Genomic DNA, 25,843 nt, shown 5'->3' on the forward strand with positions numbered 1-25,843 from the left:
ATATTGTGAATTTTGTAGGGAATTATGATCAAGTCAGACGAACAGGAAGAAGATTTAAAGGAAGGATTCACAGAAGAGTCCTACAGGTTTAATGGAATCAAATGTCTGTGTAAAATGGAAACTAATGTTGGTACTTAAACTGACCTCATAAGAGTAAAGGGAGAGCGAATTTTTATACAGGTAGATAGTGTAAGGACAAGGGGGAACTCTTTTAATCTAAAAGAGGAGTGATTTAGATTGGATATTAGAAAGAAATTCTTTACTGTGAGGGTGGTGAGGCCCTGTCACAGGTTGCACAGGGAAGCTGTGGATGCCCCATCCCTGGAAGTGTTCGAGGCCAGGTTGGACAGGGCTTTGAGTAACGTTGTCCAGTGGAAGGTGCCCTTCCCATGGGTTGGATCAAGATGATCTTTAAGGTCCCTTCCAATCCAAGCCATTCTGTGATGATTCTATGAAAGATGTAAATGAATGCCCCCCCTGAGAGAAAGGCTGCAGCACAGCTCCTGCTGTATTAATAGAAACAGGAAATACAAGAGAAACAGTCATACTGAATACTCCAAGAAGAGGAGAAGCCTCTGCTGGAGTTCATGTTATATTGGACACAGGCATGAGACACAGCCACAGCTTTCACCCTTTGGTTTTAGATCCCCATCCCCAGAAATTACAATTCAATTTGAATTCAGCACTGTAAAATAGAATCTGTGAACTGGAATAATTGCAGTACAATCAGGAAACTTAAGAGTGTTTTTATTTTGTTTAAAAGGCTTGTTTTTATGTGTTCTCTCAAAGGTTACACACAGAAGAAATAATTTGTTCTTAAATTTCCTAAAGTCAAGAAAAATCACTGAAATTTTATTTTCTTTTTAGTTAATGAATTTCAAAATAATATTTATTAGAGTTTTCTGAGGCAAATGGACAAGTTAGGCATGCATCTCCTGCTGATTTTCAGTGGGGAATCAACAATTCACTGTCATATTTTTTCTTTAAAAAATCTCCCCCACCAGTATGCAACTATTCATTTAGGCAGGACTGATTTTGTAGAGAAGGAGTGCCAGGACATTAACACAGCTCACAAATAACAGAAGGCTCAGCTGGGTGGTGAACTAGGTCCTGTCTCACCATGCCACAAGCCTTTCACAACAGAGATAATCCCAGATTTAGGCATCCAGCACTAGGAGTGCAAACTTTAAAAATGCAGCTGGTGACTTTTTGCTTTATTCTTGTTTATCTCCTTCCCCTAAAAGTCTCTGGGCCAGCTAGAATTTCACAGCAAGGCCCCCTGCAGACAGTGGAAGCAAAGCAGTTGGTGGAGTCAGAAAATTTTGGAGAACCAGAATGATCTGATCTTTATTATTGATCCTCTTGTTTTCATCCTTTATTTCTGTTTTGGGAAGCTTTGCCACCTCAGTACAGCGTCTCTTAAAGGTCACCTGTGGAACTTTCCAGAATTTTAAGAGCCCTCAGCTTTCTCCAGTTCATCTGGTAAACAAAAAAGGTGGGATAGCACAGTGCTGTACCTGCCCAGAGAAGGCTTGGGAAGGGAAGTGTGAGATGGACTCGGGTGTCCCAGCTGCTGCTGGGAGCAGGAGCGTGGGTCCATATGCAGTGAGCTGGCTCTCCTACATCCTGGCACTGGGGGCTCTGCCCTGGTCTTACCCTCAGCACAGGATCAGCAGCTGAACAGACTCTAGACCAGTGTTTTGTTTCTTCTTTGCCTAAAACTGCCCTTTCTGTGGGCTATAACCATGCAGTGCACTGCTTTGGAGAAACGCACAGAAACTTGAGTTTGCTGCAGGTTCCAAATTCAGTTACTGTTTTGAAGTTATTATTACAATCAACACCAAAAAACACATGGACTCAGATGCACTTCCCTGCTTTCCTCATTTTTGTGTGCTGTTTGGGATCCAGGCAAAGTTCCTGCAGGTCTGGTTCTTTCTCACTTTTACTACCTATGTTTTTTCTTAACATTTGGAAGCCTTTTACGCTCCTCTCTGTCTGGATTTCTTTATCTCAGCTGGTCTTGAAGTCAGCATCCTTCTGGATTAAAGCAAGCTACCATGTCCTGTTTCCTGCACACAGTGTCTTTCCCAGAATCCAGAGTGCCTTTGGCATCTTCATTTTTCAATTCTCTGCCATTGCTGTTATTCCCTCAATTGCCAGGTGACCTCAAGCAGACTCCAAAATTATCAAACTTCCTACCTGATATCAGCAGCTTAGTTCTCCTCCCTCACTATCCCTTAGGTGTTCATCATATTCAAGGAATGAGCTAGTAGCCTTCTCCCTGTCCGTAGCTGTTGCAGTGGAACAGACTATTGGCAACATTTAAAACCCCTATGCAAAAGCATAAAACTTTCTCTCCTCCCCCCCTGTGGATTCTGAGACACTGTAAGCCAAAGGGAGCCAAGAAAGAAAAAGATTCCCTGCTCAGAGTGGATTTTGTAACCTCTCAGACACGCAGAGAGAGTCCCCTGTAACAAGCAAAATTCACAAGCTGTATGTGGAGAGATTGCCCAAATTGTCACTTAAGTTAACATGAAATTTTACAGTCTTTCCCTAGGAACATATATTACTTTAAAAAAATAAAAATACCTTCCCCCTTATCAAGTATTATTCTTTGCATTTACAGTTTGCCTGACGTACAGGAGTAATATTCCATGGTTTGCTACAACTTATAAGTTTATGACCCTTCTGTGGCAGATCAGACTAAACATAATTCATTCACAGCTACTTAGTGTTCTGGGAAATAAACCCCTGAACTTAAATAACTATGGTGTGACCTCTTTAAAATATTATTTATGGGTTAAGAACTATTAATATGTACATATCAAGATGTGCCAAAGGTTATAAACCAAACACTAGTCAGCAAACTGCACTGTTTACTGGCTGAGTCACTTGTGGCTTGCTTTCTCGTTATGGTCCTACAAATATCTGTAAATCGAGAAAAATAAGACTTGGCTGCCCTGGTAATTAGAATGAAGTTAATGCTATGGACCAGTAAGGATTCAATAACAAATAATTCTCTGCCATAAACAGAATGCCAAGCTATAGCTAAGCAATCCAGTTGAAATACACGGTGTTTTCCATTAGAAGAACACTGATTGCCACAAGGGTACAGCCACTGTCACAATCAGCAGGGAAATGACAGCCCTTCATCTGCTGTTCATTTTGTAAATCAGGTGATTGAATGCAGGAAGAAAGCTCCAAGCACATAATGTATGGCTCCCAGAAGGGAATTTCAGGTTCTGGTTTTGATATCTACCAGCCCACAGGGGGTTTGAGGAGCGTGTGAGTGTGTATTCATTGCACTGCCTGTTCATGTGTAATCCACCTATATCAGAACACATCTTGTGCACAGGGCTCCTAAAATGTTTTACAGGCAGAGCTGTACAGACACGTAGATCAGAAATGTTCATATGAGTCAAAACCACATCATATAATTTTATGTGAGAAATCTGTCATGGTTTACTTCCTCTTCTCCTCACTCTCTCCTCCAAATAGTAATAATAATAATATTAATAATAATAATAATAATAATAGGTTTGAATGAAAAATTAACCATCAGCTCTATCTGGACAAGTATTATAACAGTCACATATAATGTCATGGGACAGCCTCTTCTATTCCTTTTTCAGACAAGGAAGTTCCCCAGGAATGTCAAAGGGGTTTAAATAATTTCTACAGTAAGGAGAGATGGAAGTAGCTGCATGCAGGTTTTCTTGGCTTTCAAATCAAGTCCAGCTCACAGAGATCACTTCCATCCAACTTGCTATTTAGACATCGGGACAGTTTCAGGCATGTAAGGTAAGTGCTGAGTAATTAGTATGGGGAAATAAATAATTTTTCAGCCCTCTGAAGAGAGTTTTTTTCTGCTATTAACTCAGGGGAATTTTTTTTTTTCTCCTTCTAGTACAAAAATACTGCATAAGAAATCTGGTACCAAAACAGCAAACAGCCCTGTCGTGAGGGCAATCCCTAGAGGTGGTGAAGACTCAAGTTCATGTCCTTTTGAAAACTTGGGGTTTTCAAAAATGTGTGTCACATCCTATGAGAATGACTTGTCTGTTGACCCTGCTCTGACACTGACCAAAATCCCATCCTGGGCTGAGCCAGCTTTCCCTCTGGGAGCTGGGTGGAAACCAGCACCTTTCCCATCAGAGGATTGTTTGACTGGAATGTTTCAATCTATTTTGTTCAACAGTTCTCTTCTGCCCTACTAGTTAATGATTCTTCTGCTGTGTTTGCTGAGGGACCTCAGCCTGCTACACAGCTTAACCTTTCCTTAATAATTTGATCCCATTACACCAGTGACACTCCTGAAGCAACTCCATATATTCACAAAAACCACCATTTTCATTGGATTGAGGCTGTTGAAAGATCCCAGTTTATTAGAAAGCAAAAACCAAGTCTTGCACCCATACGGGAGTGCAGTATGGGAACAGGGAGTTTGCTCGCTGTAGCCAAGAGTTATCCCTTCCTACAGAAGTGAGATGGAGTTGTATGAATTTCAGGATAACACCTCTTATCTGGATGAAAAACTGCCTGTTAGCATATGATCCAAACAGCTTACAAAGCCCTTCTGAGTTTCCCTTAGAACATGGTGGGTACAGACTTAACCACCAGTCTCCAGGAATATGGGAGATAGTGGACGAGGCAGGTCTTGAAGTGCTGGGTGTATTTTCCATCAACAGAAAATAGGTAGCATTTCCTAAAATTTGTTTGTGTTTTTTTTTTTTTTTTTTTGGTGTGTGTGTGTTGCTTTTGTTTGTTTGTTTGTTTTTGGTTTTGTTTTTTTTGCTTTTTTGGGTTTTTTCCCTAGGTCACAGTTTAGGTTAATGTTTACTCATGGTAGGTATTTCCCATGCTTCAGTTTAGCTGAAACAGGACTGTGGGGGACCTGGCTTTCACAGGAGCTGTGCATCCATGTTTATATCCTAGCCGAGAAAAATCCAAACCATGGGGAAAACAGGGTGGAAAAAATGCTCTGAGACAGTGTGAGCCAAGGAGGAGGACCGTGGTAGAGGAACTGGATGACCTAGGTCCTACTCTTGGCTCTGTCCCATCTGCAGGGTGGTCTCAGGCCACCACTTTCTCCCTCTTTGTCCTGTTTTCCTTCTTCCCTTATGCTCTGTCTGTTCTGTTTGAAAGGTCTATGGGACAAGCTGTGTCCTTCTTACTAGGTGTTCATCCAGTTCCTAGCACAGGGTACTCCTGTGCTTATTTAGTTCCTCTAGGGCACTGCTACAATGCAAATAATATTAGATATCTGAACATTTTTGCTCTTATATTTTTAATAAGATTAGATATGTGTTTTAAATGTGGGCCTTTGCAGGTCTCCTGGTTTTTTTTCCTTTACACCTCAGAGTAATTTTCGGCTTTGATTGCACAGGAGGCTTTAACATTTACATCCCTGGAAGAGGCTGGAGCTGTTAGTTGAAAGCACAGCCGTGTGCTGCTCAGTGCAGTCCCAGCCTGCCCAGGGGGCTGCTCTAACTAACCAGAATCAAATTAAGCGCATCATAAAATTACAGCATGCTTTTCTGTAAAGTTTTATTTTTACTTTCCTGGGCCTGGCCTCCAGGTTTCATTAGGAGCAGCGCTCAGCAGAGCTCCCTGCAGGCTGAGGGTACCCTCTAGAGGAACAGGCGCTGGCAGCAGTGAAAAACAGGGATGCTCTGTTTTCCCAGGGGCTTTTTTAGGGCCAGTGAGAAATCAGGGGAAATGAAATGCTGACTCTGGCCCCTGTCCACCTGTGCACTTTACCCTGTGCAAGGGAGACAGGGTGCTGGTGGGTTTAGGTGTCACGTTTAAAGGGAGATGTGTGCAGTGTAAAGAGGGACAAAACACTGTTCGTATTTCCTCCTGTGCAAAGTGCTGGCAGAGAATCAGGTAGGTTGGAAAACACCTCTTAGATTATCAAGTCCAACCATTATCCCAGCACTCCCAAGCTCACCTCTAAACCACGTTCCTAAGTGCCACATCAAATAGTCTTTTGACAGCAGGGACAAGTTATTCCACTGCTTCCCCAGAAAGCCTGTTTTGGGAGGCTTGACCACCCTTTCAGTGAGGAAATTGTTCCTCATACCCAACCTAGACCTCCTCTGGTGCAATATGAGGCCGTTTCCTCTCATCCTATTCCTTGTTACTTGGGAGAAGAGACCAACTCCCACCTGTTTACAACCTCCTTTCAGGTAGTTGTAGAGAGTGATAAGGTCCCCTGTTTAGCCTCCTTTTGTCCAAACTAAAGATTCCCAGCTCCTTCAGCCACTCCTCATCAGACTTTTGCTCCAGCCCCTTCCCCAGCTCTGTTGTCTGTCTCTGGACACAATCCAACACCTCAGCATCTTTCCTGGAATGAGGGGCCCAAAACTGAAAACAGGATTTGAAGTGTGGCCAGGATGGTACAATGGCCTCAAGGTTTGTTCTCCAGGCTTACAGGATCATGCAGGCTGAGCGAGACACTCATGCTGTCAGTTTTCTTCAGTCTGGCCAGCCTGGCTGGGAAAATTGCTGCCTCTGTCCATGGAAGGGGTAGGTCTTCCTGAAATGAGGCCCCACATCATGGGAAGCAAAGGAGTTCTTCGGTGTCCAAATTTCTGCAGTTTTCCCTCTTCATAGGGACCTAGTCTAGCCCTGAGCTCAGCTCCCAGGCTCCTGTGTGTCAGTGCTACAGCCCTAATATAAATTCATCCAGCTGATCTGCCCAGCTGAGGAGCAGGCATGATCTTCACATTCAGATCTCAGCACTCTCCAGTCCAATCTGACTGTTTCTTCACTCCCAAACAATTCTCTTCTGGAAGGAGTGACTTCTGTAAGCAATACAAGGGCATTGGCAACACAGCTGGTTTCTTGAAGAATTATGGAAAAGCTTACAATATGTAACGACAGCACAACATGTATGCAAAATGATGCTCCCATTCCATTCTCCCATTGCAGATGCCTAAGCTTTGTATTCCTGTTGCCTTGTCTCATGGCAGTACTTCACTGGCTCTCACGTGGTTTGAAAACAAAAGAGGCAGCTCCATCTAGAGGTCTGTGATTAGGCAGGAAAACCTGTTTTTCATAGCTCTACACTTAGGGGTTTCTGTTTGATGCAGTGTTGTGTACATGGGAGTAACGGTGGCTTTACCTTCTGGTTTCTAAATGTTTTATAAGTTGCAAGATCTTTGGAGCATCTGTACTTGAGCATCTGTACGTGTAGTTTGCTGCCTGTGGGCAGAGTTTGGGACAGAAACAGGGTGGGCAGGGAGGTCCTGAGCATTGTTTCTCCCTGAGTTTTTTACAGACATCTCAGAATTTCTCAGAGCAATATGAGAGAGAACTGAACTCGAGCCTACACTGGTATTTTCTGGCTTCCAAACACACTGGTATTTTCTGATTCCACAGGAGGGACAAGTACCACTGTGGTAGCCACCATGGAGTGGGAATGGGGACATGCTGGTAACTTTTACTCATAGATGCATACCAACAAAAGGGTTACTTTAAGTAATTAGGAATCTAACAGTTTGATTCAAAGCTTGGGGTGATACCTTTGTATCTCAGAGCTCTCACAGCAGTGAGATGTTAAAGATCTCGATAAAAGTGCATGCACAGCATATTTTTTTCCTATCAGTAACGAATAAAGCATAAACACAGAGACACATCCACTGCACAGCATATCCCAGAGTGCAGGCCTGGCACAGCACTGCAATTGTATGCTGTTTTGGTTCTGAACTAAGAGGAGACTTCTTTATAATGGACTGATGAATAAAAATCAATCCTTAGGTAGAATTTAAAGGTTAATAATGCTCAATTATGGGTTTCTTTTTCTTCTAATCACCTCGTCCAGGTAATTGTTCCCTTCTATCTTTGAGAATCCTTCATCGCCATTACATTCTCTATAATGTACTCACCTCAGAATACTTGTAAGTCCATTCAATCTAACTCTTTTCTGCTGTCTTTTCAACTTCCATCTATACTATAAGTATTAGAGATAACTGATCTGTTGGTTACTAGAAAACGTACAGATAAATAGAAATTATTGGTCAGTGTTGACATTTCAGTGGAACAGAGTTCAGCATTTAAGGTGAAAAAAGAATATGTAGTTCTTGGCAGATGAGACTTTGTTTTAATGAGAAAAAGAAATTTAATGAGAGACAGGGCAGGAAACTGATAGATAAAGATAAGTCTCCACTGAAAAAAGGACTTTGAGGGCTTGTTGGTCCTTTGTCAGAATTAAAAGAGTCAACTCAGTTAGGTATTATTAGCATTAGTCTGCAACATGCAGTCATAATAGTCTCATAACGTTAATACATTTTTTTTTTCCTTCTCTTTAGCTTACTTACTGTTAAACAATATCTACGATTGTTTTAGCACAGATTATAGTTCTGTCTTTGGAAGACTTAAAAAATTGCAAAGTTAAATTATTCAGGAAAAGAACAAATCCTACTTCTTAAGGAATAACACTAATATTAGATAAACATTGCTGGAGAACATTGGGAATGCCAGTTCACAAACAGATCTCTGGCAACCACCGCAGAGGATTTGCTTACCAATCTCTCCATCATTTGCTGTTTCACCTGTTCCAGTTTCAAGGCTCAGTCTCCTTCATCTGAAATACACCCACATACTGTTGCAGTGATGGGCCCTGGTCTGACTCACCACTCTGAACCTTAACATAACTTCCTAATTAACTTTATTTTAAAATGAACTAAATGTAAAGCTGTTACCACATTCATCTAGGGCTCATCAGCTGGGCTTAGGCAGCAGCTCCTGACCAAAGTAGTATAGAAAGCACAAAGAAAGATATTTCACAAATAGAAGGACCAGCCTGTCAGTGTTCTGTGGCTGGCTGTACCAGCAAATCACAGAATCATTGAACCTTTTGGATTGGAAGGGACCTTTAAAACCCAATCTCCATGCAGTGAGTAGGGACATCATTAACTAAATCACGTTGCTCAGAGTCCTGTCCAAATTGACCTTGAATGTTTCTAGAGATTGGGCATCCACCGCCTTTCTGGACAACCTGTACCAGTGTTTCACCACCCTCACTGTAAAAAATTTCTTCCTTATACTGAATCTAAATCAGCCATCTTTTAGTTTAAAACCATTACTTTTATCTTACTGCAACGAGGTCTACTAAAAAGTCTTTTTCTATCTTTCTTACAAACCTCCTCTAAACACTGAAAGGTCTTTCTGGAGCCTTCTCTTTTCTGGGCTGAAGAACCCTCTCACAGCAGAGGTGCTCCAGCTGTCTGAGCATCCTTGTGGCCTCCTCTGGACCAACTCCAATAGGTCCATGTCTTTCCTGTGCTGAGGATCTCAGAGCTGGATGCAGCATTTCAGGTGAGCTCCCACGAGAGCAGAGGGGCTGAATCACCTCCTTCGACCTGCTGGTCACTCTGCTTTTTGATGCAGCCCAGGATGTGATTTACTTTCTGGGCTGGAAGCGCACACTGACGAGTCACATCCAGCTTTTCACCCACCAGCACCCCCAGGTCCTTCTTGGCAGGGCTGCTCTCAATCCATTCATCCCCCAGACAGTATTGATATCAGGAGTTGCCACAACCCAAGTACAGCACAAGCACTTGGCCTTGTTGAGCCTCATGACATTCCCAGGGGCCCATTTCTCAAGCTTGTCCAGGTCCCTCTGGATGGGATCCTCTCCTCAAACAATCATAATGTGCTTTCAATTGCTGTGGCAGAATCGACTCTTTTTCTGAGCTGACACTCAGATCCTTGGACAGAAAAAAAGATCCAGTGACAGCAAAAGGAAGGAATAACATGCTGCATGAAGTGCACAGTGACTTTGTTAGAAAGACCCATTTCTGCTGAGAGGGAAGAGGAGAAGGAAGTTGGTACAATGGCACAGTATCCCATGCTAGAGGGGGATAGGGTGCTCAGCTTTTTCGTACAGGGTTCTGGATCACAGCCCTGGCATCTACTGATGTGTGTAAAGCAAAGACTGTGGGGTCTCCTCTGTGTTTGAACAGTCCTGCTGTTCATGGAAAATGCTGAGATTTATTACACTTTGAGCTGTAGCAGGAGCTAAAAGAGGCAGAGGTCCTCTTTTTATTCTATCCTATTACCACCAGGTAAGGAGAATGCACACACTTCTTGTGATCTGGGGCCGTTCCTAGCAAATTATAATGATATCATGTCCACATCCTTGGGCTTCCTAAATACTTTTGTATTTCTTTTATATTTCTTGTCCAACTGGTTTTGTTTGCACAAAATATTAGCACATGCTAGCTTGGGAAAAAGGGGAAGAAGGAAGTTGTTATCAGAAGTTGATAGCAGAGGAGTTGTATCCTAACTGTCTATAGGCAGAAGCAGATGAGCTGACTCGTATCTCTGAGTCCCCAGCACCACAGCACCACACATCCCCATGCAGGTACCATGTGAAACACAGGCATGGGCATACACAAGAGGCTTTAACCTCTACACCAGGGATAATAGAACACTTTCTAATCACCTGTGCTGGTTGTACAAAACAGCAGCGTCTTGCACATCAGGGCACTGCAGGTTGAAGAAAACTGCTCAGACTGCTCGATGAAAGCCACTTTCATGAGAAGCTGCTGCTGGTCCTTCATGACAATTTGACACTGGTGCTGTTTTTCCATTGCTCTGAACCGAATGAGGGTGAAGAAAGCAGAGGGAGGTGTGCATCAGGAGTCTTCAGCATTCAGAACGTGGAAGGGAAGGTCTTTCATATCTTGATAGTACTGGGTAATATTCCTCACCTGCAGGCATTTGTGGCTCTAGGCTCACTTGTAAACCAGGAGGCCAGAAGAGAACTGTACAATTATCTGGACTAAATCTTCATGCAAAACAGAAAACGATCACCCTTGTTTGATGCATCAGTCCCAACAAAGAGGAACCAAAAGATATGTTTAAACTTGAATGCTGGATTCCAGTGAATTAGAAAGACAGAACCATGAATGAAGCAGAAGATTCTACAGCCTCCTATGTACACAATAATGTATCTTTACTTAAATCCCATTATTATATATGTGGGTGAAAGCTGCTGCCCAACAAAAAGATACAGAAAAAGCAGAAAAGCAGAGACTACTGCAGATATCTCATGCTTCAGAGATCCCTCGTTTACAGGAGAGGTTTGTTGGGCTCAGAGGGACTGGCAGGAGGGGCTGGCATGTGAACTGACTATCCACATAGATGGCTTGAACCCATTTCTGAGTGTGTCCGTCATGTTCGGGAATAAGTGAGAAACTAAATTATAAATAATAGGGCAAGACTGCTGGGAAAGAAATAAATCCCAGTAAACCAGAACAATCAGTTTGTTCTCCAGTGTTTCCTGTACAAGTAATAAAATCTAATAATTGAGTTGCTGTTAACAGTTAATGACCACTGCATTTGTTAATGGACCCAGACAAATGAGAGCAGTTTAAAACAACAAACAGACCATTAGCTGTATTAATGGTTGGCTTGTAGGAGTTAGGGCTCTTATAAACTATATTCTGCAGTTTATAATACCAGCACTTTATAAAATGACCTGGTGTTTTCCAAAAAATAAAAAATAATAAGGATCAGGTGAGCTCCAATGTAGTAGTGGAAAATAAGTATGTATGGTAACTAAGAAAAGCTAATATTAGGCTAAAATCTCTTTTTCTAGTTTGCACTGGAATAAATCAGGATCAATAGCAGACACACAAATCTTGTATGGCTTAAATGAGTGGCAATTCTGCTTTTGATTTCAGTGAGTTTGCAATTGATCCTGTAATTATTATCATTAGAGAGGAATTGGACCTTTTTTTTTTATCCCCCAGACCACAAATGATTCCACACATGGGATATTCAGTCCTTAACAGCTGTCATTATTTAGAGGTTTAACAAGCACTCTTATAGAAAGAACTATAAAAGAGAAGTGGTATAAACAGACTAAAATTAATACAAGAACAAAATAGAGTTAGTTTCTGCTTCACTTGCCTCTACAGCTCTTTCAATTTTTGTATTTTTACAGTATATTTAGCTGCAGTTTCATTTAAAAGAAGTGTCAGTAGCATTTTTTCAATGGTTGTTATGAAAGCCAACGTTTTTCCCTCACTTTACAGACTGACTCCTGAATGTAACCAGTGTCTGGCAGAAATCTGAAGTTGAGCAATTTAAGCATTTGCTCTTAACTTGCCAAATGAGGACGATACTAAATTATTACAGAATTATAGGTTATTGAAGACAGGAATAATGCACACTTTGGTAGGAAAAAGGCTCTAATTTGTGTATAGCTGTAGTGTGAGATGAGGCCAGGTTTAAATCATAAACTTACAACAGAGTTTGGAAAAATTCTTTGGCTTTGTTTGTGGAGCTGAATTGCAAGTTTTCCAGTTAGACCCCCAAAAACATAAGAGAGAAGTTGCATAAACTTATCCTTGTGGTTACTGTGACCTGAAGGAAGAATGCAGGAGTAAACTCAGAGAGTTGTTCCAATCTATGGCCATTCATCCACCTGCAGGGAATGGTGCCTAAGCCAGTCTAAAGAGGTGTCACTCTGTAGTTTTCAGTTAGATATGGAAATTACAGTCCAGAGGAACACAATAGGCTCACCGGGTCCCTCCCAGATTCATCATACCTCAACCATGCTGTTCCATGTCCTCCCTCTGTTGATTCCTCTCAGCTGGCAATCTGTGGTTTAAGAAGTTCCTGAGCCAGGGTTTATCTTATGGTCGGTAGCCACAAGTAAGTCTATCCTCCATAAATATCTAGTCCTTTATGAGGCCACTTATATTTCTGTCCCCCATTTTTGGCAATGAATTCTAAATTATTTTGTGAACAGGTGTTTGCTTCTGTAGGTTTTAAACCTGTGACCTCAAAATTTCTGTGAGTGCCCTTTAGGTCTTGGCTGGGAAAGAATGAAAAACCCTTTCCCGTTCATCCAGTTCACATGGTTTATGACCGTAAAGATGTCTCTCACATTTTCCTCTTCAGTCATTCCTTCCCAGACCCAGAAATCTTAAGCTAGAAATTCTCTCTCCCTTCTCAACCATGTTTTATGGCTTTCATTACCTTCATCATCTTTTTCTGTGTGTTTCCTAGTTCTACTCTGCAGTTTTTCAGATGCAGGGAGAAGTGGGCTTGCACATAATAAATGGTATGGGTGTATCATTTATAAAGTGCCTGAGTGACAGTTTTGACATTGCTGTCAGTTCTGTTTCTAATCATTACCAATAGTCTATTTGTCCTTTTGATTGTTGGTGAGCACTAACCTGTTTTATTCCAGGGGGTTCTCTACCACTATACTAAAATCTTCTCTCAGAGTGGCAGGTTATCAAATCTGCTTGTTTATCCTATAATTTACCCATAATTCAGATTACATTACATTGCCTCCTGTGCTTTATTTTCTATTTGTTGTCATTGCATGTCTTCCAGCACGCTGCTGCTCAGGCACATCAGATCTGTTCATTCTTCTCAGTGGGTTTCTGGAACAACTCTGTGTCATCAGCCGACTGCTCAGGAAACCATCCAGCTTGGCAGGCAACACTGGGAAAAGCCCAGCCTACCTGAACACTGGAGAGCACAGAATGAATCACTGTGCCATGCCTGGAGCTCAGTCTCTGAGGTGCTGCAGAGGAAGAGGAGGGAATCCATGCTCCTGCAGACCTGCCTGGCTCCCCGAGCAGTGCAGGGATGATCAGTGCTGTCATCAGCAGATGGTGCTGCTGCATTCAGCCTCCCAGGGTCATTGTGTATAGGGATGTTTTGATTCCTGGAAGAAAAGACTGAACTGGGGATGGTTTTCCACCGTGCAGATGTCTGGAGGGTAGGAAGGGTATGTTATGACTTTATGTCACTCCTCAGTTCTCTTTGAGCTTTGGGTTTTGGCTGGGAGTTCAGAATAGGAGTGTGTTCAGAAGCTGTTTGCGGTGATCTGTTCCAGAATGTTCCAGTGTTTGAGTGGATAAACAAAATCAATTAGATTCACATCATATGCATCCACATGACTGATTTTAACTCCAGCAGAAAACTGGTCAGCAATGAGTACTGATGCTCATTAGAAATACTTACAACTCGTCAGTTTTTTTCCCTAAGTTTTACAATAGTTGCTGTTTTTTTTAAAAGTCCAGGTACAGAATAATGCTGTCACATGGGACTCCAATGCAGGAAGAGCAAATGAGCAGCACGTTTGGGTGCAAACCCTTCCAAACCTTTTCTAAGGCCAAGGATACACCAAGCTCAGCCAAGATCAGAGAGAAGGATTCTCCACAATGACTGGCCCACGCAACCCAGCTCTGTGCTGGCCATGGCCCAGAGCACCTTCCCACAACCAGGAGGCAAAGGCATACTGCCATGACTGAAAAAGCTCAGAGAGATAAGATGACATAAGGGTGTGGATGAAGGCCTTTTACCTTCCAGCTGTTCATGAGAGCTTTGGGGCTCTCAGGTGGACAGAGATGCTCCTGCTCAGACCTCTGCTGAAAGGTGGGTGACACACCCTGCTGGCAGCTGCTTGGCTTGGTCTCTGCAGGTACAGGCAGAAGCCAAGGCTGCTCTTCAGAGCCTTCCCCCTTCCCCTGCCCTTCTCCCAAGTGCCATGGGACACAAGGTGTGAAAGGACCACCGAGAGCCAGAGGGAGACATTTGGAGCTACCTGAGGGAGAACTCTCTGGGAAGCACTTCCCTTGAGAAGCAAGCCCTTTGTCTGCAGAGGGATGACCCAAATCTGTAGTTTCCTTGGGGAATGCCAGCACCCACTTAAGAAAGGCTGGCAAGGCTGAATTCCTTCCAGTCCTTTGAGAACAGGCACTCCAGCTCCAGCTCCTATTGCTTGCAGTGTGTTCTGCAGGTTCAGAGTAGTGGCCTTCAGTGTGTCCATGCAGATCTTGAAGTGCACTTAATGTTGTGGCAGTGGCCCTTCAGGACAGGGTCCTTTGCAGCCTGCAGTGCCCTTGTCCCTGTGTGTGTGCCCACGGCGCAAAGGAGTAAAAGCAAGGCAGGATCGGCCCGTGAGCTGCAGGGCTGGGGGTTTGTGCCTTTTGAGTTCCACAAAGATGCAGCTCAGGTGGAGAAAGCGAATGCTTTATTAACTTAAAGGGGAAGGGGAGGGATGAACTTTTCTTAAGCTATACGGAAGGGAAGGTATGAACTTTTTTTTAACGTAAGGGGAAGGGGGGGATGAACTTTCTTAACATAAGGGGAAGAGAAGGGATGAACTTTCATAACGTAAGTGGAAGGGAAGGGATGAACTTTCTTAACCTAAAGGGAAGGGGAGGGATGAACTTTTCTTAACCTAAAGGGAAGGGGAGGGATGAACTTTCTTAACCTAAAGGTAAGGGGAGGGATGAACTTTCTTTAGCTAAGGGGAAAGGGAGAGATGAATTTTCTTAACCTAAGGGGAAGGGGAGGGATAAAGTGTGGGCAGGAGAAGGGAATGGAAGGGAGGGAGCTGTCCATAGAGGTGGGGAGGCCAGGAGGTGCGTGGCTTTGCTGGCTTGTTCAGGTAGGCCCATCATCTTGTCCCTTGGTCGCCCGGTGCTGTTGGAGGGACGCTGGTTGTGTCGGGGCAGAAGATTACTTTCTCACTGCCCGTCGAAAAGCGGACAAGACTGCAGTCCGCATGGTGGAGTAGGAGGGGCAGTCATCTTCATTTATGACTTGGAGGGCTGGAAGAGAGAGGAACAGAGCCACGGTCAGAGCCTGGGACTCTGCAGGGACCCGAGGAGCCCCTCCTGCCAGGGCCATCGCAGCCAGCTCTGGCCATGGGCAGGAGGGAGAAGGGGCCAAGAGGATGAGCCAGAAGGTGCTGGCCCCAATTCCCCCTCCGTGCCAGTGAAATGTGTCCTTGCTCTGCCCACAGCACCCATTGTCCATGCAGGGAGCAGAGCCCCGTGCAGGTGGGTCAGGGATTGCAGCTCCCTGCCCAGGGTCTGTGCTCCTCCCCGCCAGCCCCCAGTGAGAGCCCGCTGTCCTCACTCACCCATCATGATGGGCTGCAGGTCTTTCATGTGCCAGGCTGCGACCCCTGGGAACAGAGAGCGTGTCAGGGCCCCAGTGGCACAGCTGGGCTGGGGCCGAGGTGCTGCGGGGCGGGGAGGGAGCATGGGTTTGTGGCTCACCCATGAACCTGACAGCCAGCTCTCTCAGGGGCTGCTGTGGGCTCTGCAGGTAGGGCAGAGCCCGGTGCAGGTGCTCGTCCCTTCGGCTCATGTCCTTGTCCATCTGGAGAGAGCAGCAGGACACGGAGGGTTGGCTGAGGCTCTGCCCCTTTTCCAGGCACTGCCTGTGCCCAGCACTGGCCTCCCCTTCCCGCACAGCCCTGAGGCCCAGGCAGCAGCCACTTGGGCTGGGCTTTGGAGGGAGCAGCGGGCTGGGTGCTCCTGGGGTTTCCCTGCCCCACAGCCCAGCTGGCCATTGGCTCCAGTGGCCTCCTGGCTTGGGGGCAGCGGAGAGTGGAGAAGAGCCCGCATGACCGAGGGAAGGGAGCAGCGTGTGGGGTGCAGGCTGGTGTCCCACAGGTGGGTTCAGGAGTGGGAAGGGCACAGGGCCAGCCCCACACATTGGGCATCGAGGGCTTGTCCAACCTGTGGCTGGGCCTTATGGGGTTGTCCTTACCAGGCAATCACAGAACTCCAGGTGCTGATTTTTCCTCAGGAGCTGCTCCAGATCCCTCCTCTTGAGAGAACTTGCAGCACAAAGGAGCGTTTCCCGAGAGGCCTGCAGAGCAGCAGAGACTGGGACATGGCACCACAGCCCAGGGCATGGGACCTGCATCCCTGGCCAAAGCCAAGAAGACCCTGGAGCCCATCAGGCACCAGGACAGGAGGCAGCTGAGCCCCCTGCCATGGGGACACCACAGCCCACAAGTGCTCACCTCTGCCACGCACTGGGTCTCGTCATGGCAGTGGAAGAAGAGCGGCACCAGGCTCTGGTGCAAAATTCTCTCCTTTCCCTCTTCCGCTACCAACTCCATCACCTCTCGGAAGAGGCGAATGGAGAGCAGCTGCACATGGCTGTTGTCCTGGGGCAGAAGAAGACAAAAAGACCTCAACACTGTCTGTTCCAGGCCCACCAGGCACAGGCCTTAAAATGCACATGTCACAAAGTTCCCTGGCAGCACCAGAGCCTTACGTTGTCAAACAGTGGCTGGAGTGCCTCAGCCAGCTTCAGGGCAGCGGAGCCGAATGCCTGAAGGTCTTCATCCCGGAGCATGTTCAGGAAGACAGAGAGGGTCATCCTGACCAGCTCGGTGTCTTCATGATGCAGCAGCTCCAGGAGGCTTTCAGCCAGGCTGCAGACGCTGTCGGCCTGTGTGGAACACAGTGCTGTGCTGTGAAGCCCTGAACAGCTGCCCCACCAACAGCTCTCTGGTGCTGCAACCCCACGCTGCTGCCCCGGGGCCCAGAGGACAAAGGTCTGTCCCCCAGGCCCTGGGCAGCTGAAGAGGGAGGCAGGAGAGCTGGGAGCAGCTGCCACAGCTCCCGAAGCCCAGCCAAGCCCAAGCTACTGCTTTTCCCAGCCCCAGGCTGCCAGTGTGGCTTCAGCCGGGTGTCCCCTTCTCACCATTGAGGGATCCACGCTGAGAACCAGGAGGCCTCTCAGTGCCAGGCGCTGCCTGTCAGGGCACTGGCTCTGCAAGTTTCTTGATAGGATGGGCAGGACCGTGTCGTGACACCTTCTCCCATCCAGATAGTCCAGGATCTGGAAGGCAGAGAGCAGTGAGGGGCTGGATGGGCAGCAGGAGCCCGGAGTCACCCAGGGCTGTGCCCAGGCAGCAGCACAGGGCACAGGCACCATCCCACCAGCTGTGGCTGTGAGAGGGCAGAGAGGGGAAGGCAGGCAGGTTCAACAGTGCTCTCCATCAGGCTCACCTCTACAAGGAACGCCAGGGCAGGCACCTCCCATTGGGGTTCCTCCCTGCTGAGCATCCTGAGCAGGTGGATTGCCATCTCGCAATGGAAGGGGACAAGGACACGTCGCATCTCCCTGTCAGGAGGAGAAAAGGAGCCATCGAGCTTGTGGCAGGCGGGCAAAGCTCTCCAAGGACTGACTCACAAAGGCCTGGAATTTCCCCAATATCCCTTGACAGAACAGGGGTGCTTTGGGAGATCACTCCACCTGTGCACCCAGCTCTCACAGCCATTTCCAATCTTCTCAGCCATCCCTTGGTGCCAAGGCCATCTGGCCCACACCCACAGGGGCTGTGTGGTGTTCCCCATGCACAGGGGAGAGATGACAGGGGCAGTGGAGAGAAGGGTGTCTCACCTGGCCAGCAGCCCCACTGCATAATGGTGGGTGTCAGAATAAAGCAGTGTCTCCCAGCCACGCTGTTGTTCAATGGCCACCACCTCATTCTCCCAGTGCAGGCGGCAGAGCAGGGCCTTCAGGGTCTGTACTGCAAACCTGTGTGCAGAGCAAAGGCCAGGTCATGCTGGGAGCCCAGACCCCATCCACAAGGGCATGGGAGGGATAGAGGACAGGGATGGAGCACCTGCTGGGGTTGGTGGGAAGGCCATGTTCCTCCTGGCATCCCCTCCAGAAAGCATTGACCTCCTCTGACATCTGCTCTGTGCTCATGGAAATTTGGAAGAGCAGAGACAAGAGGAGGTGTGGGGCATGATTGATCATGGCCTCTTCGCACTCGGGCTCTTGGATGATGTACCACAGTGCCAGGGTTGCCTGCAATAAAACCACGCAGAGACAGCGCTCAGTGTGAGATGTCCATGTGGCAGGGCCTGAGCGTGGGAGGGAGAGGCCAGGGAGACCCAGGGGGAGCAGCCAGTCTGGTGCCCATGAACCTGCCCCTCTGCCACATTTGTAGCCCAGCGCCTGAGACAGGGAGATGCAGTGGTGGGGGAGGCAACTTGGGCAGGAGTACAGGCCAATTCCAGAAACTCACAGCCAGGGCAAAGATGCCTGTGTTGTTGTCATCAGAGGTGGACACGCCTTGCACTGGCCAGTCCTGCATTGCTGCAAGCAGTGATGGCAGCACCTTCTCCACTGCTGTTCTCGAGGAGGCGATGCTGCTCCACATCACTGCAGCAGCTCTGTGGAGACAGAACTCTGGGTCAGGAGGGTCTCAACCACAGTGCCATGGCCAGGGCAGGTGTGGGGGCCCAGGTGACAGAGCCACTGTGCCTTGAGGGACAGGGAGGGCACATGGCAGCAGGACTGGGGGCTGACAGGCCAGGGCTGGGAAATGGAGAGGTCAGAGGGTTCTGGAACTCTGTATCTGTCTAGTAGACCAGGTGGGACGGGCTCTACAGGGTGATGGGTTCTAAGGTTGCTGAGCCCTGAGCCACCAAGGCAGCTGAGCCCTGTACCTGTCACACTCTGGGGCACAGTGCAGGAGGGTCATCACGACCTCCTGAGGGTTTCTGTCAGCGAGCCTGCAGATGTCAATGTGCTGCCTGACATCTGGAGACAGGTGGAAGGTGAGGCACTGGTGGATGTACCTCACAAGGGCTGGCACCTGGAGAAGAAGTAGGGGAGAGTGTGAGAGCTGCCAGAGTGAGCAGGTTGCCCAGCTTCCCCCAGGAAATGCTTCCCTTCCCACCACACTGTGCAGCCTCAAAGGCTTAGGGGGCCCAGCAGACCCGGCTTGAGGTGCCATAAGAGTCCTGGTGAGCAGGAGCCCTGGGCACACGGCTGCTTGCCTGCTTGCTTCTGATTTGAGACACCTTTCTCCTCTAAAGAGTTCAGACTGGCAGCTGTATTGGGTTTCTTTTGCCAGGCCTTGGTAGTGGGGGTTCTACAGGGGTGGCTTGTGACAGTGGTTGGATGCCCAAAAGTGGCTGTGAGCCCATGGGAGGCTCGTGCTGGAGCTGGGTCCTGACAGGGACCTGCTGCACATGGAGAGAGGAGCCCACAAAGGAGCAGGTTTCCCTGGCAGGACCCACAGTGGAGCAGCTTGTTCCTGAAGGACTGCACCCCATGGAGATACCTGGATAAGATGCAGCTCAGCCCCCCGCTACAGGAACACCACAGCCCACAAGTGCTCACCTCTGCCCAACACTGCTTCTCATCATCCCAGTGGAAGAAGGGGACCAGGCTCTGGCACACATCTGTCTTTCCCTCTTCTGCTACCATCTCCATCACCTCTCGGAAGAGGCGAATGGAGAGCAGCTGCACATGGCTGTTGTCCTGGGGCAGAAGAAGAGAAAAAGATCTCAGCACTGGCTGCTCCAGGCCCACCAGGCACAGGCCTGAAAATCCACAGGGCACAAAGTTCCCTGGCAGTACCAGATCCTTACATTTTCAAAGAGTGGCTGGAGTGTCTCAGCCAGCTTTGGAGCAGCGCAGCCGAATGTCTGAAGGTCTTCATTCTGGAGCACATTCAGGAAGACAGAGAGGGTCATCTCGACCAACTCTCCATCTGCCTGATGCAGCAGCTCCAAGAGGCTTTCAGCCAGGCTGCAGATGCTGTTGGCCTGTGTGGAAGGAACACAGTGCTGTGCTGTGAAGCCCTGAACAGCTGCCCCACCAACAGCTCTCTGGTGCTGCTACCCCACACTGCTGCCCTGGGACCCAGAGGCAGAGGGAGGCAGGAGAGCTGGGAGCAGCTGCCACAGCTCCCAAAGCCCAGCCAAGCCCAAGTGACTGCATTCCCATCCCCACGTTTCCAGTGTGGCTTCAGCCGGGTGTCCCCTTCTCACCATTGAGGGATCCACACTGAGAACCAGGAGGCCTCTCAGTGCCAGGCGCTGCCTGTCAGGGCACTGGCTCTGCAGGTTCCTTGATAGGATGGGCAGGACCCTCTCACAACACTTTCTCCCATCCAGATAGTCCAGGATCTGGAAGGCAGAGAGCAGTGAGGGGCTGGATGGGCAGCAGGAGCCCGGAGCCACCCAGGGCTGTGCCCAGGCAGCAGCTCAGGGCGCAGGCACCGTCCTGGCAGCTGTGGCTGTGAGAGGGCAGAGAGGGGGAGGCAGGTGGGCGAGGCAGCTCTTGCCATCAGGCTCACCTCGACAAGGAACGCCAGGGCAGGGAGCTCCCATTGGGGTTCCTCCCTGCTGAGCAGCCCGAGCAGGTGGGTTACTGTCTGGGAATGGAAGGGCACCAAGACACGTCGCATCTCCCTGTCATGGGAGAAAAGGGATCCATTGAGCCTGATCCGGGTGGTCAAAGCTCTCCAAGAACAGACTCACAGAGGCCTGGACCTTCCCCAGCAGCCCAGCATGGGATGTGGGCACTTTGGGAGGTGGCTCCTCCTGTGCACCCAGCTCTCACAGTCTTTTCCAGTCTGCTTGGCCATCTCTTGGTGCCAAGGCCATCTGGCCCACACCCACAGGGGCTGTGTGGGGCGCCTGGTGCCAAGAGAAAGACAACAGGGGCAGTGGGGAGAAGGGTGTCTCACCTGGCCAGCAGCCCCACTGCATAATGGTGGGTGTCAGAATAAAGCAGTGTCTCCCAGCCACGCTTCCGTTCAATGGCCACCACCTCATTCTCCCAGTGCAGGCGGCAGAGCAGGGCCTTCAGGGTCTGTACTGCAAACCTGTGTGCAGAGCAAAGGCCAGGTCATGCTGGGAGTCCTGGCCCCAGCCCCGAGGGCATGGGAGGGATAGAGGACTGGGATGGAGCACCTGTTGGGATTGGTGGGAAGGCCATGTTCCTCCTGGCATCCCCTCCAGAAAGCATTGACCTCCTCTGGCATCTGCTCTGTGCTCATGGAAATTTGGATGAGCAAAGCCACGAGGAGGTGTGGGGTGTAATTGAAAACTGCATCTTGGCACTTGGGCTCCTGGATGATGAACCGCAGTGCCAGAGTTGCCTGCAATAAAACCATGCAGAGACAGCGCTCAGTGTGAGATGTCCATGTGGCACGGCCTGAGCGTGGGAGGGAGAGGCCAGGGGAGACCCAGGGGGAGCAGCCAGCCTGGTGCCCCTGAACCTGCCCCCTAGTCACATTTGGAGCCCAATGCCTGAGGCAGGGAAATGCAGTGGTAAGGGAGGCGACCTGGGGAGGAGCAAAAGCCACTTCCAGAAACTCACAGCCAGGGAAGAGGCGTTTGTGTGGTCGCCATCAGAGGTGGACACGCCGTGCACTGGCCAGTCCTCCATTGCTGCAAGCAGTGTTGGCAGCACCTTCTCCACTGCTGTTCTTGAGGAGGCGATGCTGCTCCACATCACTGCAGCAGCTCTGTGGAGACGGAAATCTGGGTCAGGAGGGTCTCAACCACAGTGCCATGGCCTAGGCAGCTGTGGGGGCCCAGATGACAGAGCTACTGTGCTTTGATGGATAGGGAGTGCAAATGGCAGCAGGATTGGGTGCTGAGAGGCCAGGGCTGGGAAATGGAGGGGTCAGAGGGTCCTGGAACTCTCCATCTGTCAGGCAGACCAGGTGGGACAGGCTCTACAGGGTGATGGGTTCTAAGGGCTGCTGAGCCCTGAGCCACCAAGGCAGCTGAGCCCTGTACCTGTCACATGCTGGGGCACAGCGCAGAAGAGTTGTCACCACCTCACTTGGGTGTGCCTCAGCGAGCCTGCGGATGTCAGTGTGCATCCTGACATCTGGAGACACGTGGGATGTGAGGCGCTGGTGGATGGACCTCACAGTGGCCGGCACCTGGAGGGAAAATGGGGGAGAGTTGCAGAGTTCCCCGAGCAAGGAAGTTGCCCAGCTTCCCCTAGGAAGTGCTTCCCTTCCCACCATACTCTGTGGCCTCAAAGGCTTAGGGGACCCAGCAGACCCGGCTTGAGGGGCCACAAGATCCCTCTGGCACTTGAGCCCTGGCAGCAGGCTGCTTACTTCCTTCATTCTGGAGACACCTTTCTCCTCAAAAAATTCCAGATGGGGAGCATCAGGGACACTCTGAGTTGCCGTGGTGTCAGCCTCTTCGATGCCCTCAGTTGTGATGTCATCGTTCGCCTTGAGATCAGTTGGTTCTGTTTCATTGTTGATTGTGTCAGCGGTCAAGGCAGTCTCAGGGTTTTCTGTGCCATCCATCAGTGCCGTGACTGAGCTTGAAGTGCCATCAATCGGCACTGGTGCGATGTCAGCCTTGGCCACGATCTCAGTGTCAGTGCCGGTTGTGTCACCAGCCAAAGCGGTGTCAGGCTTTGCTGCGCTGTCCATCGGTGCCACGTCACAGTCTGTTGTGCCATCAGTCGGTATCAGTGTGATGTCAGGCTTGGCCATGGCATCAGTCACTGTGGTGTCAGAGCCGGTTGTGTCATCATCCTCAGCGGTGTCAGGCTCTGCTGTGCAATGAACTGCTTTGATGTCAGCTTCAATGGCCAGTGCATTGTCAGGGTTTTCCATGTCTTCGATTACAGAGGTTTCAGAGGTTTCCTTGTGTTCCATGGGCTCTCTGCTGACATCAGGCTTGATCTCAGTTGGCCTGGTGTCAGGCTCTGCCATGAGCTCAGGTGGTGTGCTCCGGGGTGTTCTACGCCGAATGCCCATGAACTTCAGAAACCTCTGCAGGAGAGCAAAGGGCAGGGAAGAGAGGAAAGTCAGACAGAGCGCTCCACCAGCGGTGCCAGGCTGAGCAGGGACAGCAGGCCCAGCCCAGGTGGCGATGGCTGCAGGTACCTGAACTGCTCTGCGGAAGCGTCCACGGGGGCGGTCCTGCTGCTCTGTCCGCTCCTGGCCTGGGTCTGCCAAAGAGCGAGTGCAGTCAGAGCTGAGGGGCTGCAGGAGAGGCTGGGGAACACAGCCCAGCCCTGCACTCCAGAGTCAGGGACAGCCCTGGGATGCCCAGTGAATGGAGCACGGATGCTGGGGTGGTCAAACGTGGCCCCTCTTCCTGCCTCCCTTTCCCTGGGCGTGTCCACAGGGGATGGAAGGGTCCAAGCTGGCTGCAGCCACCAGCCCTGTGGCCCAGGTCCAGCACTCACCTTGCTGCAGGGGCTGGAAATGCTGTATCTCCTCAGGTTGCTGTGCTGGGGCAGCCCCAGGGCCTTCTCTCCTCCTCTTTGGCCTGAGCAGCCTGCACATACCAGAGCGTCTCCCCGCCATCCTACACGTTGACCTCGAGGACTCGAGAGACGCCTCGGAAAAGACCCTGGTTGCCAAGTGTCACAGAGTGTCTTCAAGGGCACCTTCCACAGGGAGTGGAGATGCCTGGGAAAACCTCCAGATCACAAAGTCTGGTGGTCTGGCCTCGAGGGCACCTTCCACAGGGACTGCAGGTGACCAAGTCCCGTGGTCTGGCCTCGAGGGCACCTTCCACAGGCACTGGTGATGCCCAGAAATACTCTGGGTCACCAAGTGCCTGTGGCCTGGCCTCGAGGGCCACTCCCACAGGGAGTGAGGATGCCTCGGAAAAACCTCCGGGTCACCGACTCCCGTGGTCTGGCCTCGAGGGATCTTGCTACAAAGAAAACTCTCGGAAATGCTTCGGGTCAGTAAGGAACGAGTTGGCTGCGAGGAGACTCCTCACAGCACCGCTCTGTCCCATCCTGTCCAGACGCGTGCTCCGAGCACTGTGGCGTGGCCGCGTCGCCGCCAACACCAAGATCACGGGGTGTCACAAAGGGCCTTGGACACCCTGCCCTGTCCCATCCCATCGGCAACGGCTGCCATGTCACAAAGGGCTCTGTGACACACGGCCACGTGCCCTGGGGCCTCCCCCAGCATGGCCAACCTGCCCCAGGTTGGAAGGAATGCATTCCTCAAAGCATCTGAGACAGCTGGATGTGAACTTTAGGCATGGCTGCAGAAAGGAGCAAACACTCCCCTCGTGTGCCTGCTCATGGCAGCAGAAGGAGCCCCCTCTGCTGCCGACACAGCCGCAGCAGGAAGGGCATGGGGCCTCCACAGAAGCTGGCACGGCCTCCTTGGGAGAAGTCCTGCTGGTGGCCATCATAAACACAGGGTGGGTGACACAGAGGAGCAATGTGTGGACAAGGGCACGATGCTGCTCTGACCACTTTCCCCCGGGCTGCACCAAAATCAGCAGCTCTGGCAAGTCCCAGCCCAAAGAAACCTGCCCAAAGAGTCCTGGCAGGGGGATGCCCGTCTCCTGCCCCAAAGATCTGCACCCCTGGGGCCTTCCCTGCCAGAGGGCAGCCAAAGCCAACAGGCATTGATGACTGTGCTCTTGCAGGGGGCTGTTGGGAGGAGCTCCTGCAACAATTTGTGGCAATGCTTGGCATCTGTCAGAAGGCAGAAGCTGTGGCTCCTTGCTGGAATGATTTCTTCATGGAAGTGATTACCTGCAGCACAAAAACATCTTTGTTGTTAAGGCACTGAAGAATCTGGCATTTAATAATCCTACATTCAGGAAAGCATTACTTCCCATTACTCAACTCAGGGAGTTGAAAGAAGTGGCAAACTTTGCAGTTTAAGTCACTTGGGAGGACCTGAGAACGTCACAGATTTGGAAGTTTGCTTCCCCTCTCCAACCGGCAACTCACTTGCCTTCACACAGTCCATTTAGAATAAAAAACCTAAACAGAAGCCAGAATCCTGGGCTGTGTTTGGTTTGTAAAGGGTTTTCTATTAAGGGATAAATATAGAAGTATTCTGGTAAGGGATGAAAACTCTGAAGGAACAAAAGTTCCCTCAGTGTTCCAAAAGCACCCCAAACAAAGCAGGATGTTGCAAAAACATTAATCCTCCCTCTGGTGCAGGTAGCTGACTGGCTGGGAAAGCCTTTGATAGACTGTAAGCCAAGCAAAATCTGTATTGGGTGATTTGGAGTTGAGTGAGCAAGTGCTCCAGCCTTTGTAAGATCTTGCAACTCATCCTATGGACACTCAGGTGGGGTGCTTTAAAGTTCAGGCTGTCTTGGAATCTTGCCTGCAGCCATGAGCCAGTCCCAGGGAAGTCTTCTAAGAACTGTGGGTTGCTCTTGACGGTGAGGGTGGATTGTGTCCTGGTTCTTATGGAATCCAAGGGACAGCTCTAAGTAAGAAGGAGAGATAGGCTGAAAGTGCCCAGTGACAACTAGTGATGCTCATGAGAGGGGAGATA

At 49.3% G+C, this 25,843-nt stretch overlaps 1 protein-coding gene across 1 annotated transcript; it reads right to left on the minus strand.

The window, feature by feature from the left end:
• Positions 1-15,498: 15,498 nt before the first annotated feature.
• Positions 15,499-23,884, minus strand: LOC126650596 (maestro heat-like repeat-containing protein family member 7). The gene is made up of 15 exons (XM_050335583.1): positions 23,758-23,884; positions 23,459-23,517; positions 22,673-23,344; positions 22,341-22,489; positions 21,916-22,063; positions 21,507-21,694; positions 21,281-21,418; positions 20,888-21,002; positions 20,580-20,717; positions 20,178-20,354; positions 16,799-16,945; positions 16,540-16,641; positions 16,044-16,146; positions 15,905-15,949; positions 15,499-15,590 (listed from the first exon to the last, which is right to left on the minus strand). Exons 1-15 carry the CDS (start codon positions 23,882-23,884, stop codon positions 15,499-15,501), a joined length of 2,400 nt encoding a protein of 799 aa, XP_050191540.1.
• Between the last annotated feature and the right edge of the window lie 1,959 nt (positions 23,885-25,843).

The sequence above is a fragment of the Myiozetetes cayanensis genome, unplaced genomic scaffold (genome assembly GCF_022539395.1).
Source record: "Myiozetetes cayanensis isolate MyiCay16 unplaced genomic scaffold, myiCay2020 scf6-25, whole genome shotgun sequence".
NCBI lineage: Eukaryota > Metazoa > Chordata > Aves > Passeriformes > Tyrannidae > Myiozetetes > Myiozetetes cayanensis.

Excerpts from the sequence above, each read along its gene's own strand:
- LOC126650596 (XM_050335583.1), bottom strand. The coding sequence starts at position 23,884 with ATGGCGGGGAGACGCTCTGGTATGTGCAGGCTGCTCAGGCCAAAGAGG. Across the intron at positions 21,695-21,915 it reads CAAACGCCTCTTCCCTGGCT|GCAACTCTGGCACTGCGGTT; the intron begins GTGAGTTTCTGG and ends GTTTTATTGCAG. Across the intron at positions 21,003-21,280 it reads GCAGTGGGGCTGCTGGCCAG|GGAGATGCGACGTGTCTTGG; the intron begins GTGAGACACCCT and ends CTCCCATGACAG.